The 15,475-nt window shown below is 40.6% G+C and overlaps 1 protein-coding gene across 1 annotated transcript in view; it reads right to left on the bottom strand.

The window, feature by feature from the left end:
• TENM1 (teneurin transmembrane protein 1) overlaps positions 1 to 15,475 on the bottom strand; it is a 238,034-nt gene that overhangs the window by 176,279 nt on the left and 46,280 nt on the right. The window contains exon 2 of the mRNA XM_015817351.1: positions 15,098 to 15,358. Coding sequence (XP_015672837.1) covers positions 15,098 to 15,358 — 261 coding nt within the window. The remainder of the gene's footprint in view (positions 1 to 15,097; positions 15,359 to 15,475) is intronic.

Raw genomic sequence — 15,475 nt, 5'->3', positions numbered from 1 at the left:
ACCTAACTCAATGGCTCTTGAAAGCTTCTCCAAGTTTTTCTTTGTCCCATCTTAAACTGAAGAAAATCAAAGTGGAGGCTTCATACTTTTTCCTCTTTGACTGACTGAGTCACCTTTTCTAAAAATCCTCCTCACTCACTTTTTCCCTGTTATGTTATGTTATGTTAATTTAATTTGTATACCGCCCTTCTCCCATAGGACTCAGGGCGGTTCACAGCATATTAAAAAACAAATACTATTCACAAAATACAAAGATACAGAAATACAAAAATATAAACCCCAATAAAAGCCGAATTAAAAACCAAATATTGCCAGCTGTGTTTCCGATTAAAATTACTTTTAAANAAGGAGATCCGGAATCATCCGGATCTCGGGGGGTAGTTCGTTCCAGAGGGTGGGGGCACCCACAGAGAAGGCCCTCCCCCTGGGGGTCGCCAGCCGACATTGCTTGGCCGACGGCACCCTGAGGAGGCCCGCTCTGTGGGAGCGTACCGGTCTATGGGAGGGAATCTGTGGCAGAAGGCGGTCTCGGAGGTAGCCAGGTTCCTTAATACCTAGAGACAAACCCACCAAGAATTCCACAGCTCAGAAGTGCAGTATACTTTAAATAAGAAAATAAACATAGAACATGGAATACAAGGTTGGAAGGGATCAACCCCCTGCTCAAACACGAGAAATAAATAAATAAATAAAAATAAAGAAGTAGTCAAGAACAAAATCCTGGTAAAAAAAGCAACTTCTTATAGACTGTTGTCAAGAAAATTGCAGAGACGCACCCTTAAATCATCGAGTTACTGATCCCAACTGAGACTTTACTTTTTATGTTGCACCCAGTCGCCATTTTGCACAAATGTACACAACAGCTTCCTAAAAATGTAAATGTATAGACTTGTTCCCAAAGTTCTTCTGAACTCCGATGAAACACGACAACCAACTTATCCTCAAAGTTTGGGGATCTCTGTTGCAGGACTACAGAACGCCTATGTAACATAACCACACATGAATCTGGGCTTTAACAAATGCCGGCTTAGCTTAATCCTACTGTAGAGCCTAGATTTACTGTTTCTCTACCTATGAATCAAGTTGAACACCAGTAAGAAACAGGACACAAACATATAACGTTATTATTTTTAATGGCTGAGAATTTTGTGAAGGTAATGTGGCCATGCTGAGGAAAACACATCTTCACAATCATAGCAGGCATTTACCACAAATCAAAGAGGTGGACATAGCATCCAGTTTCAGCAAATTCAGGAGACATAAAAGAAATTTGTACGCACTAGACAAGAACCTGTAGATAATGGAGGGAAGACAGATTTCATTGCAAGAACATATAAGGAGGAGAAAATAGCTATCAAACTGGAAGCATGCCATGAATACAGAATCAAATAACGTCCGAACCCTTTACTTCCTGAAGGTGAAATATCTATTAGCTAGAAATAAGAGCAACAATTATGTGCTGAATAAGATAAGAGCTGATTCAATGCAATTCTTTATCATTTTTATTTAAAAGAGTATGTGGGCCCTTGGAACTAATAGGGGTCTGGAGACAGTGGTGGGATTCAGCCAGTTCGCACCACTTCGGCAGAACAGGTAGCTAATTTTTTGTTGCTCAGGCCCAGAATGGACTTCCGGAAGCGGCATCCAGAGAACCGGTTGTTCACATATTTGAATTCCTTCCTTCCTTCCTTCCTTCCTTCCTTCCTTCCTTCCTTCCTTCCTTCCTTCCTTCCTTCCTTCCTTCCTTCCTTTCCTTCCTTCTTTCCTTCCTTCCTTCCTTCCTTCCTTCCTTCCTATGGTGAGATTCAGCTACTTTGCACCAGTTCGGCAAAACCAGTAGCTAATTTTTTGTTGCCCAGGCCCAGAATGGACTTCTGAAAGCGGCATCCACACAAAGAACTGGTTGTTCACCTATTTGAATCCCACCACTGTCTGGAAAGATCAGAGCTTGGCGAAAATTATAAAAAAGATGCCTTCAAGTCAAGCTCAGATTTTGGGACCCACATGAATATATATCCATGGAGTTTTCTTAAACTGCCGTGCATAAGTGGCTTGCCTTCTGGAATTATTTTAAATTTTCCAGTCAATGTTACAACCCTGAAATTCCAAAATTTCCCCATCCAAGGGATTAATTAGGACCAGACTGACCTGTTTTCATAACCAAAGTCAGCTGGATTGGACTGAATTAACGATGGGTGAAAGCTTTGCATGCAAAAAGTCTCCAATTCAAATCACGATTGCGAAGTGCAGTTTGTTTGTTGTTGTTGTTTAAAAAAAACAGGTAAAAAATAGAGCAGTTGATGATTGCTCTCCATCAATTGTGAGACAATACTTTCTGTTCCAGAAAATTCTGGGAACTGTAGCCCAGCCATGCGGGAATTGCTCAGGTTGGGAAGCACTGCAGTAGCAAATTAGACAGATAAACCAATAGCGTAACTCTGTACACAGTGCTTCCTTTTGCACATAAAATGCTTATCAACTTGCTGCGGTGGGAAAATGTGCCGCAGGACAAGCGTTACACTAATATCAAAGAAAAAATGGAATACTACGATTAAAGAAAGAATGCAAAAGGAGGGGCGAAATGAAATGGGAATGACAAAAATTAAAATATTTTTAAAATTCTTTTAAAGACTTAAATTGAATTGTTGAATTGTCCTGCACTGAGCTGTCCCATTCTGTTCCCACATGCCATTACAGGACCAAATGCCATGCCCATACTACCTCTCTTCAAAACAGATGCTCGTGGTACTAAAAAAAGGAAAAGCATCCTTGGTCTATAATTGCAAGCACACTCCTGCAGCAGGTAAAAATAATTCCCTTAAAATGAGGTGGGAATTCCTGCCTCATAATGTTAGGGCTTCAAGAAGGATATTTAGCTTCCCCTGGCATTCCTGAACTCTGCACCTTAACAGCGTATGGCAGACATGTCAAACACAAGGCCTAGGGACCGAATGCGGCCCGCGAAGTGGTTTCATGCAGCCCATGAAGCCATCCTGGAAACAGTGAGGGAACGGCCCCCGCTGCCTTGGTCCTGGCCCAGGCCGGCCGGGAGCCAATGTACAATTTTGTGGTGGCCATCTATGCTGAAACACATTCAGTCTTAGCTCCACAAGGCCATCCAGAAACAGCGAGGAACCAGCCCCTGCCGCGTCGGCCCCGCACCCTGGTTGCATGCTGGGGAGGTGTCATCCTTTGTGAGGAATGAAGAAATGGACCATGCCTTGGCGCTTGCCCCGGTCCCACCCCCTTCTGCCAGAGACCCTCAGATCTGTCCCACTCCTGCCCAGGCCCCCACAGGCACCCTTGACGCGAACGATGTAGAGCTGGCCACGCCCACCCAGTAGGCCACACCCACTCCATCCACGCCCACCCAGTAGGCCGCACCCACCCTGGCCACACCCACCCAGCCCCCGAGGGCAACCGCAATGCTGATGCGGCCCTCAATGAAATTGAGTTTGACACCCCTGGTGTATGGGGAAATGGGTTCGAGGGATAAAACTAGGAAAAGCAGACCAAGTAAAGATCTCCAGACAACTGAAACATGCATTATAAATACATCTTGCCCCATCCTAGTTTGCTGACTTGATTCTGAATTCCCCTCTTGTCTTTTCAATGTGTATCTTGCAGTATAAAGCAATGAAATGCAATTTCACAGAAATGTATCTTTACTATGCTACTTACAATTGTGGAATTTTAATGTATTGGACAGCTCTTTTTTTTGTTTCCTTTTTCCCTTTTTTTTAAAAAAGTAGACCTGCTGCATGTAATCTTTATCCCATAATCAAACCAGGTTTGGAGAATGGGATGGAGATGGGCTATATAGTTAAAAGGTTTGAAATGATATGCTATTTTACACTAGAAAGAAAATTGGATGCTGGAAGATTGAATAGATGCAAAAACTAAAAAAAAAAAACCTGTAGGGAGGAGTGAAAAGAAAGGAAGCTGATAGGAAAGAAAAGAGGTAAATAAGAATGAGTGATTGAAGTAATGGAGGCTATTTCAGCCATGGCTAAGAAGCACTAAGGATCAGAAATAAATTATACTCTAAAATGATTCAATAAAATTCAAATTGCAGTACAATACTCAGACAACATGCTGGAAGAAAGAAGACTGCCTATTAAACACACACACAAGCACACACCAACACAAGAAAGGGACTCCTGTAAGCATTCCTGAATATTAGGTCCTGCAGAAAAATCCATCCAGCAAAGAGAATGATAGACACCCAGCCAAATTGAGCTGGGGCAAAATTTCAGAAAAAGCAAATTGCACACACTGGTGCCTCAGAAGGGAGGACAAAGTGGAAATAGAAATAAAATAATCAGTGCAATCATCATCATCATCATCATTTGAGTCAACACTAAATGGATAAAACAATCCAAGTGCAAGGAAGAATGAAACAGAAGTTGTCATAAACATATTAATATTCAATCGGAAGGGGCCTTGGAGGTCTTCTAGTCCAGTGTTTCTCAACCTTGACAACTTTAAGATGGGTGGACTTCAACTCCCAGAATTCCCAAGCCAGCATTTGCTGGCTGGGGAATTCTGGGAGTTGAAGTCCACCCATCTTAAAGTTGTCAAGGTTGAGAAACACTGTTCTAGTCCAACCCTCTGCTCAAGCAGGAGACCCTATACAAATTAAAAGCTTCCAGTGTTGGAGCACCCACAACTTCTGAAGGCAAGCTGTTCTGCTGGTTGATTGTTCTGACTATCAGGAAATTTCTCCTTAATTCTAGGTTGCTTCTCTCCTTGATTAGTTTCCATCCAATTCTTCTTGTCCTGCCTTCTGGTGCTTTGGGAAATATTAAGGACATCTTAATATATTAAGATGTTTTAACCTCAGATTAAGGGCATCTCTCCCTCCCTCTCTCTCTGTAACTCTCTCACTCACACACACACACACACACACACACAATCCCAAATTCCAAAAACCAGTATTTATATCAGTAAGCAAAGGGCACCTGTGAGCTAGCAGCTATTTACTGCAAAAATACTGAATTTCTCTGTCATTGCACCAATTGAGCATAAATATATGATTTATTAGATACCCGCGCCAAAGAAAAAAAATGCAGGGACTGACAGCATTCTTAATGTCTCTCCTTGAGAATCCAGGTTACCAAAAAAAAAAAAAAAAAGCTGTTTTTTTCCCCCCTCTCTCTGAACCTAAAAAGTAAGGATCCCTTCAAGTCACAATCAATTCTTGGTGCATTTATGGACACAGCCACAGCCAAGGAAATGGTTGACCCTTGAAAGCATCTCACAGGGTGGCTTGTGACTTCCCAATCTTGCCTAAAGCCTTGGGCAGTCTCTCATCCAAGACCGGATATGGGTGGCCACACAATTTGATTTTTATTGTGTCTTTCAAAAGAGAAGATAAAACGTTTGGGAGATCTTCCTAGATGGATTGCAATGTTCCTACACTTAGTTAGAAATACATGTCTAGACTAGGGCTATTCAACCTTTTCACCCATTGTACCACTTTTAGGATATGGCAACATCCGAGTATCACCAGTCGCCTAGCAAGGTGTCAAAAACTTGACCCAAAAAAAAAAAAGGAAAAAAGTGATAAAGTACAGGCAGTCCTCGACTTACAACAGTTTGCTTAGTGACTGTTCGAAGTTACAATGGCACTGGAAAAAGTGCCCCCCAAGCACAGGCGAGCAAGATACCTGCCTGCCCGCCCAGCGGCGCTCTTCCTCCTGTCCGAGGTTTTCATTGTTGTGAGCATTCCTGTTGGGGATTGGCAGCAGGGGTGGGGTGGGGGGTGTTTGGTTTTTATTCCCCCTGTCTGCTGGGTGGTTGCAGCAGGTTTTGGTCACTTCATATGACCCTGGGACACTGTGACCGTCATAAATATGAATCAGTTGCCAAGCATCTGAATGTAAATCACAAGACCCTGGAGATGCTGCAACATTCCAGCTGATCGGTGCTTCTTCTGGGCTCAGCAGAAGTGCCAGGATCAGTGCTGCTTTCCAGCTGATTGGTGCTTCTTCAGGGCTCAGCAGAAGCACCAGGATCAGCGCCGAGCTCTAGCTGGAAAGCGGCACTGATCCTGGCGCTTCTGCTGAGCCCTGACAGCCCTGCAGCTCCAGCCATCTCTTGCTCAGGCTTGTGCGGTGCTGCCACCGGTTCAGTTCATTCCCCTCCCCCGCTACCACTTTTCTAGGATGGTCGTGTACCACCTGCCAGGTGCCAATGGACCACAGGTGGTACCCGTACCACTGGTTGAAAAGCCCTGGTCTAGAGATATGTGTGCAAGGATAGGGAGTCTTCAACTCAGGACCACAATTGACCCCAAACTTTATGTTGCTAAGTGAGAAATTTATTAAGAGAGTTTTGCCCCATTTTACAGCTTTGCTTGCCATTTTTGTTAAGTGAATCACTGCAGTTCTTAAATTAGTAACATGGCTGTTAAGTGAATCTGGGTTCCCCACTGACCCTGAAGACACTGCAACCATCATAAATATGAGTCAGTTGCCAAGCGTCTGAATTTTGTTCATGTGATCATGGGGATGCTGCAACGGTCATAAGCGTGAAAAATGGTCACAAGTCACTTTTTCAGTGCTGTTGCAACTTTGAATGGTCACTAACTGAACTGCTGTAAGTCCAGGACTACCAGTATCTTCTCTTTCACTGTACAGTGCTTTCTCCAGTAGGCTGCGGGTTGTCTAGCTTCCCATCTTTCATTCATTCCCAAGCACCAGATGGTGCTTTTGCCCACGGGACCATCGAAAGACTTCAGAGTGATTAAAAAAAAAAAAAACCTATGTCACAACACCAGCAGCACCTTCCTCTGCTGCCTTCAACAAGAAGACAAATCAAAACAGAGAGACATTCAAGAGAAATCCATAAACACCTAATTTTGCAGGAACATTGTTTTTCCATAAAGTATAATGCAGATTTTTCTGCATTCTGGAATGTGGAATCAATGCACCAAATTGTTATCGCCTGTCTTACAAATGTGACATCAGGCCCCCGAGATCCACACCCACTCTTTTTGAAAGGGCCCCAAGGCCTGGATGTGTCATTCTGCAGGCGGTTAATGGGCTAATGTAACACCCCAATCCTCCCTCACATGCACCTTGATCCTTCCCTTCCCTCTTTGTTCATTTGAAAGCAATATTAGTGTTGATATTTATTGTTTCAATGTTTTATTTTGTAGTTTTTTATTCATTGTAAGCTGCCTAGAGTAGCCTTTTGGTTAGATGGGTGGTATATAAGAGAGAGAGACAGAGAGAGACAGAGAGAGAGAGAGACAGACAGACAGACAGACAGAGAGCGACAGAGACAGAGACAGAGACAGAGACACACACACACAGAGAGACAGAGTGACAGAGAGACAGACAGAGACAGAGACAGACACACACACACACACACACACACACACAGAGAGAGAGAGACAGAGAGACAGAGAGACAGACAGAGAGACAGACAGACAGACAGACAGACAGACAGAGACAGAGAGAGACAGAGACAGAGACACAGACACAGACAGAGAGACAGACAGACAGACAGAGTATTCCTTAACCCCTTTGGAGTAACTCAGAGAACAGAGAAAAATTGGACACGGGTTCCTTGAAAAGGATGCCAATAAGGATGTTATGGCAATATTGTCCTTCCAATTTTCACCGTGGTATCATTATTATAAAAAAACACAGAAGCTTTTCCCATTACCTAGATAATATTACCAATGTCCTATTGAAAAAGGGTGTTATACCCTTAAGCTGCAGACCAGCTTATAAGTCTTTGGCATATCTTGAAGGGAGATTTTGTAAATGCATGTTGAGCAGCGTCTCAGTCCCCGCAGTCTCTGATCACCTAGTGGGTCTCATTTATGATGAGATCAAAGCCAAATTACTCATGGTGGATGAACTCAAATAACTCAGTTATCTTCTTGCAGATGTCTTCCCAACTGTTAGCAAACAGATGGCTACTTCTGCTTCATTATTATTAAAATCTGGCCATTTGAAGTTCTTAATTTCTTGCCCTGGTTTTACCTTGATCTTGTGTCCAATATTCATTTTACCATCTATTTAAAGTTACGTTGTGGTATTTTATGCCATGTTACATGGAGACCTCCAGAACGTCTGCAATTTCTATGACCTTTTGCTGGTACCACTACTGATTAAGGCCATGGGAATTTTAAGGCCACTGAGAAATCACCCAGCTGTCAAAGGCTAACGTAAACCCAGTTCAGGAATAACTATATTGACCGAAGATAATATTTGTAGTTTAGGGTTGAACTGTGGGGTCTTTGATGCTCTCTGAGTTTGGTGCTTTTCTTGCAGACATTTTGTTACCAAACTAAGTAACATCATCAGTGCCGGTGGTGTTACGTAGTTTGGTAATAAAACATCTGCAAAAAAAAAAAGCCTAGAGAGCACTGAGGATCCCACAATAACTAAATCAAATAAATATTTGATATTTGATTTTGAGGCAGCACACCTTTCATTACTGGTTGTCAAAGAGATGGCTTATTGTGACCTTTTTAAACAACCTAGCTCGTCATACCGGGAAACAAAAACGCTGGAAGAAGCAAGCTTTAAATTCAATCCAACAAAACCTAGCTTGTGTTTTTTAATTATGCAAAGCAACAGCGCCGAAGTTAGTACTGTATTTTTTTTTTTTACTAAAGATTCTCAGCTTGATTTCAGAGCCGGTATCTAGATTTATAAGGAAGTCTCCACAGAAACTAGAGGAAATACAGTTATTATTTCTGCATGCATAATAGTTATTTATGGGATTAATGATGTGTGTGCACAGTTCAGCTATATACAGTATCCCCCCGCCTCAAATAACGCAATATCAAGCTTCATTGTGGCTTCTAGGAAATTACATCGCCTAAGAGACAACATCAGAAATGTTTATGGGGTTGAGTATTATAGGCTGCTGTGGAGCTTAATAGTAAGAAAATTCACTTGTGAATATAGTATACGGTAAGCATACTAAAAAGGGCACATTTTGATGCTTTTATTTACTTAGTAAATCCCATTTTTATCTGCATCACTTGTCAAGGGGCCTTATCATTAATATCATTCTGTAAGTTTCTTCTCTGTGCTTAGCGGAATTAAGTACTTTATTTTACCATGTATAAACCTACGGGTTTATATTTTTTTTAAAAAAAATACATTTCACGCCTCGGTAAGGTCAGACAAAAATAATTTTCAAAAACCAATTAAATTATCTTAGACTAATTATCTAAGACAATTATCTGAAGCTCAAGACTATGAAACAAAGAAAGAGGAACATTTTCTCACCACAATGGGTAGGCAAAACCCAAGGAAAAAAAAATCAAATTGTCTTTTGGTCAGCTCATGCTAGCAATTTCTGACTTGTGATTTACATCACCGCGATGTAAAAAAGATGTTGAAACTCTAGAAAGAGTACAGAGAAGAGCAACAAAGATGATTAGGGAACTGGAGGCTGAAACATATAAGGAATGGTTGCTGGAATTGGGTATGTCTAGTTTAATGAAGAGAAGGATGAGGGGGGACAGGATAGCAGTCTTCCAATATCTCAGGGGCTGCCACAAAGAAGAGGGAGTCAGGCTATTTTCCAAAGCGCCTGAAGGCAGGAGAAGAAGCAATGGATGGAAACTAATCAAAGAGAGAAGCAACCTGGAACTAAGGAGAAACTTCCTGACAGTGAGAACAATTAACCAGTGGAACAACCTGCCCCCAGAAGCGGTGAATGCGCCAACACTGGAAGTTTTTAAGAAGAGACTGGACAGCCATTTGTCTGAAATGGTATAGGGTTTCCTGCCTGAGCAGGGGATTGGACTAGATGACCTCCAAGGTCCCTTCCAACTTTACTATTATTATTATTATTATTATTATTATTAAAACATTAAAAATCACCAGCTATTTGTCTTAGACAAAGGACCGCAGCTGTACAGATGTTGAAGGTAAAGGCAATTTTTGTAAACCATTTGAAAGAAAATGCACAGAACCTTAATGGACTTTTTGCATAACCTCGAAACAAATGAACTTATGATCTATGTGGTTTTGACAATTAGATACAGTAAGCTACATAATAGGAAGAAGAGGGTCACGCTGGATCTGGTGGTAAATCTCCAATCTTTTTTTTCTTTTCAATTTTTCTTCTAGCTTTTTTTGTTTTTGCACTTTAGCTTTTTCTTTTGTTTCTTCTTTTTTCTTTTTTTCCCCCTTCTGACTCTATTTTAGTTATAATAATTTTTACTCTTCCATTTCAACCAAACCAAAGTAGTGTCTGTGGGGTCCTTGGCGCTCTCTGAACTTGGTTGCTTTCTTGCAGATGTTTCATTACCAAACTAGGTAACGTCATCAATGCACCGCAAGTAAACACCAAACTCTGAGAGGACCAAGGACCTCACAATTCAATCCTGAGCTAAAAATATTCTCTTCTATCAAAACAGTGTCTAAGCTACGTATTGGGGGACAATGACTGAAAACAGAGCTTGTCTTAAAAGTGATTTTTTTTTCAAAGCAAGCTGATTTGTTTATTGCTTTTCATAGAAATAGACTGATTAGATTTTGTGCATCCTTCTTAGTATTCAGGTGTCCTCCTGACAATTCTGTAAAGCTGCTTTTGGCTAATTAAAAAAGCCACTAGGATGTGTATGAGATTGTATTTTAGGTTCAAATAAGCACATATGCATATTTTAGGAGGAAATTTGCCAAACAGTATTTTTTTTTTTTAAGAATAAAAGACTTGAGGGAAAAAAAAGTATTGTATCAGCAGGGGATTAAAATAATGCATGTTTCCTTGCATAAATCATAAACAAATTGCAGAATAGGCTGGAACCTATTCAGAGAAACGGGAGTGTCAATGCTGCAAATATTGTATATTCTTGCTTTGACAATTTGCAGAACTGTCTGGTATTTTTAGAGTTAATGCAGAGCAGAAGAGGGAGGAGGGAAAAGCCGGGAAAGAGAGAGGAAGGGAACCTTTGACCTTCACACTAATTGGATAACGTGATATATGACAGCTAATTTAGGGAGGGAACATGCTGATAATTTAACTGCTCAGAGGAAGAGAATTTATATCTTAGCATACCTTCGTTATGCCGTGGCGACATTTTGTATCAATAAATGACTTTTAGGAAAATCAATGCCTGGAAGTTCTTTGAAGTGTTTCATTAGCCGGAATCATAACAACCATAACCATAACAGGTGAAACTGACTGGGACAAGATGGACCAGTTTCTCCATTAATGTCCGTAAACAGCAATTCATCCAAATCTTTTCTTCTACGATTTTGTGTTAAATTAGCTTCCCTGCTTTTCCCCATATCACCGTTGGTGAAGTTTAGCATGTGTAACAGAAACAAATTATTTCTTCATTTTTAAAACAGTTTATATGGATGTCCTTCTCATGGTTGCGATGGTAATCAGGGGGAAGAAACAGAAAACAAAATCCATTGGAGAAGCCCACACTTATATATTAAAACTATCCCAGTAGGATTCAACTATCCATCAAAATATATAGTTTCAAAGCATTTGACTATATACTAGTTAAATTTCAAAAGCTCTCCTTGGACAACAATAAAGTTGAAGGATGGCAAAAGCTATTAAAGTTTTGTATTATTTTTCTTTGAAAAGTTTTCAATTCATCCCTAGGCCCTTTCTTTATATCCCTATTTATGTCATCTTCCCTCTAAGAATGGAACAGCCTTTTGCAAAGGTAATATACAGTTTCTACCAGAGTTTTATTTGAAAAGTTAACATTGGAAGAAACGAAGTTTCCAGGGGAGATTCAGTGGGAAAACAGAAGTTGGTGTAGCCTTCCTAGTAACCAATAAAAAGAAAGTTATCATTGTGGCCATTTATGAGGAGAAAACAGTAGCTATGGAAAAGGTTATCTATCTGCTTTCTATCCCGCTCGTTCCCCAGATGATCTAATTTTCTCTCTCCCTCTTAAATATTTTACTAGAATTTTGCAATACAGTCAAAAGTATTTAAAAATGAAAAGAAGTGTAAGAAAAAGAAAAAAAAAAGATGGAGAAAAAGATGTGGAAAAAGAAAGAAAATATGGAATTTTTTTCTGCCTTTTTTCTATCAGGTTAGTTATTTGTATCCCTCCTTTATTAATTTGCAAATAACTCAAAGCAGCGAACATATCCAATATAGCTTCCTTCACCTATTTTTCCCATAACAACAACCCTGTGAGGTCAGTTGAGCTAAGAGTGACTGGCCCAAGGTCACGCAGCTGGCTTTCTGGGTGCCATCATGATGCAGTGTTTAGAATGCGGTATTGCAGGCTAATTCTGCCAAGTGCCAGCAGTTTGATCCTGACCAACTCAAGGTTGACTTAGACTTCCATCCTTCCCAGGTCAGTAAAATGAGGACCCAGATTTTTTGGAACGATATTCTGACTCTGTAAACTACTTAGAGAGGGCTGTAAAGCACTATGAAGCAGTATATAAGTCTAAGTGCTATTCCTATTTCATGGCTAAGGCAGGATTTGAACTCACAGTCTCCCAGGTTCTAGCATAGTGTCTTAACCTCTAGATCAAACTATCAATCTGTCTGTTGTACCTCCATCCGTCCCTCCCTCCATCCATCCACCCATCCATCCTTAGCTATTTAAATTTAAATTAAATAATTAAAAACATAAGTTGTTTAAATTTATTTAACTATCTTTCTTTCAATAGCAATAGCACTTAGACTTATATACCATAGTATATAAGTGCTTATAGTGCTTTTACAACCCTCTCTAAGCAATTTACAGAGTTAGCATATTGCCCCCCAATAATACACATCCTCTTCACGACCTGTTTTCCTTGTTACCTTCTGGGCGGAGGCTCCGTGGTGTCCGAAGCAGAACAATCAGATTCAGTCACAGCAAATTTGGTTCCATACAGTATTAACCTTGTAAACTCTAAAGCTTCCTCTTTCCGCTATGTATTCAAAATGGACAGTGATTAATATTTATATGATATTTATATATCAGGGTGTGAGTTTATACATATGTTGTATATAGCAGGTTTAAATGTGTGCTATGTATGTGCACAATTTTGAGAGCAAGCAACAAAATTTCATTTTTAATGTGTGCCAGTGTGCCCACAGTAAAAAATGACAATAAAGGTTATCTATCTATCTATCTATCTATCTATCTAACTAATCTGAGTCCTCATTTTACCGACCTCGGAAGGATGGAAGGCTGAGTCAACCTTGAGCCGGTCAGGACTGAACTCCTGGAGTGAGCAGTGAGTTAGCCTGCAGTATTGCATTCTAACCACTGTACTACCAGGACTCAACTAATTGTCATCTTATTCTTTCCAAGGCCTTTTAAAGCCTTTTTAGTCCCAAACAGTCTGATCCATTTTCATCTCATCCATTCTCAGTCGCCTGCTGTAGACATTAAGGAAGATAACCTTGATGCAAATACAGGTAGACAGGAACTATTAACAGGTAAAAGGGCTTGAAATATCTATCTATCTATCTATCTATCTATCTATCTATCTATCTATCTATCTATCTATCTATCTATCTATCTATCTATCTATCTATCTATCTAAAATCAGTAAAGAACAATAAATAATATGTAGGGGTTGCTTGGGCAGATGTGTCACTAATTCACTGGAGAATAAGAAGGAGGAGGAAAAACACAATCAGACTGGTAAAATTCTGTCATTCTAGCCAATCTCAATAAAAAATCATTTTAGCCTCCCTGTAGAGGTGATCTTGTGGTGGGGTTGACAACTTGTGCTTTGGAAACAAACATCTACGTGCAGAATGCATTCTAGCATCCTAACCTATGATGGTACCTTCTAATTTTTTGGATTTGGAATGTTCTGCGCTCTTGTAGATTGAAGACTTTATTCCCTTGAGCAATTCGTCTTTTTTCTCAGGCACTTGATTTCAAGTTTATAGCATCCCTTCTTCCTCAAATAGTGATTGTGTGCAAGCATGAGGAAAAGTGAGAGGAGCCCAGACCTGGTTCCCACAGAACACTTAACTGGGTTAATGGAGTGTGTATGTTAATGTGTTGTGAAAATAACAAGAATTAATCCAGTCAATTAACCTCCCGGATAATTTAACAGCCCAAAGTCAACCCAATTGTGTGCGAGCTTAACCTAACTCTACCAAGCTAGTAATGCTACAGGGAAAACCCAGTTAATTGACCCTTTCTTGCCTACTTTGCTTTCAAAAAAGAACTGGAAAGGAAAAGTGATTGAGAAGGCAAATCCTTTCAATTTACTGAAAAGGTTTGGCAGTACGAAGACACAACACAAAGGCTGATAGATTCCTCTGTCCAAAGGCACCCAGTTTTGCCTGCTTGACGAAGAAGACAAAGACAAGTGATGCTTTAAAATCCCAGAGGTGCTCTTTCCACGAGGCAACTGGACTTTCTTGTTTTTCTTTGAAGACGTTTAGCTTCTCATCCAAGAAGCTTCTTCGGAGATCTGAAGAGGCTTCTTGGATGAGAAGCAAAACATCTTCAAAGAAAAACAAGAAAGTCCAGTTGCCTCGTGAAAAAAAAGGATCCTTGAGACAACCAGGACCTGGATGACTGAGAATCTCCATAGACATGATGCTTTAAAGGTCTTCCAGGTCTTTGAAGAAGGGCTTATGGGATAGCAATGATTTTGGTGGAAAATGTGCAGGGATTTTTGAAATCCAAAACTGGTGATCTTAACCCAATCAATGTCATTTTGTCTTCTTAAAAGCACCGAGAACTACATCAGACTGCTAAAACTGGAGCTGTTAATAAAGTAACAAATATTTTCACTAATACAGGTAGGTAGACCTTGACTTACGACCACAATTGATCCCAAAATTTCTGTTGCTAACTGAAACATTTGTTAAGTGAGTTTTGCCCCATTTTACAACCTTGGGGATCAGTATTGACCGCTTTGGAGAATTCTGCTCTAAGCTATACTATAGTTTGTTTAGGATTAATGCCACACAGAGATGCCACCACGATGGATTATAAAGCATGGTTTGCAGATCAGTGCAATGCAAATGAACAGGTAATTGTGGTTTATGCAACAGACTGAGATTAAAAGAAACCACGGTTGGGAGAACTATGTGGACTTGGACACTGAAAGGGAGAGCAAAAAAAGTTAAATCAATCTGCATCTCTTAAAATTGGTCGCCAAGGTTATTTCTTTACCGTTCTCTCCGTCAGACTTCCTTTCGTGATCCGTGTCAGTGAGGGACAAGGCTGAGTTGGCGCGGCTTGACAAACAGGAGCTGTGTTCGGATTTCATGCCCGACATCCACATCCTCAAGGCCTGATCTGGTGAAGCGCCTCCTTCCGTCTCGGTATCCATATCGGACCCCATCTCGATAGGATAGCCGTGCTGAGAAACTGTATGCAAGTCCCCCTGGTAGCCAGCACACAACATATGGGGAGAGTCACAGAATTCCAGCTCTGAAACAAAGGGAAAAACCAGAACATGGTTTGTACACAAAAAAGGACAGTTCAGTGGTTTTTTTTTTAATTTGCCCATAGCATGATTCATGCCCCGAGGTTATAAGTATGGACCAC

The sequence above is a fragment of the Protobothrops mucrosquamatus genome, unplaced genomic scaffold (assembly GCF_001527695.2).
Source record: "Protobothrops mucrosquamatus isolate PMUCROS unplaced genomic scaffold, P.Mucros_1.0 scaffold578, whole genome shotgun sequence".
Lineage (NCBI taxonomy): Eukaryota > Metazoa > Chordata > Lepidosauria > Squamata > Viperidae > Protobothrops > Protobothrops mucrosquamatus.
Note: the sequence above shows the minus strand (reverse complement) of the source record. Positions and strands in the feature narration are given on the sequence as shown.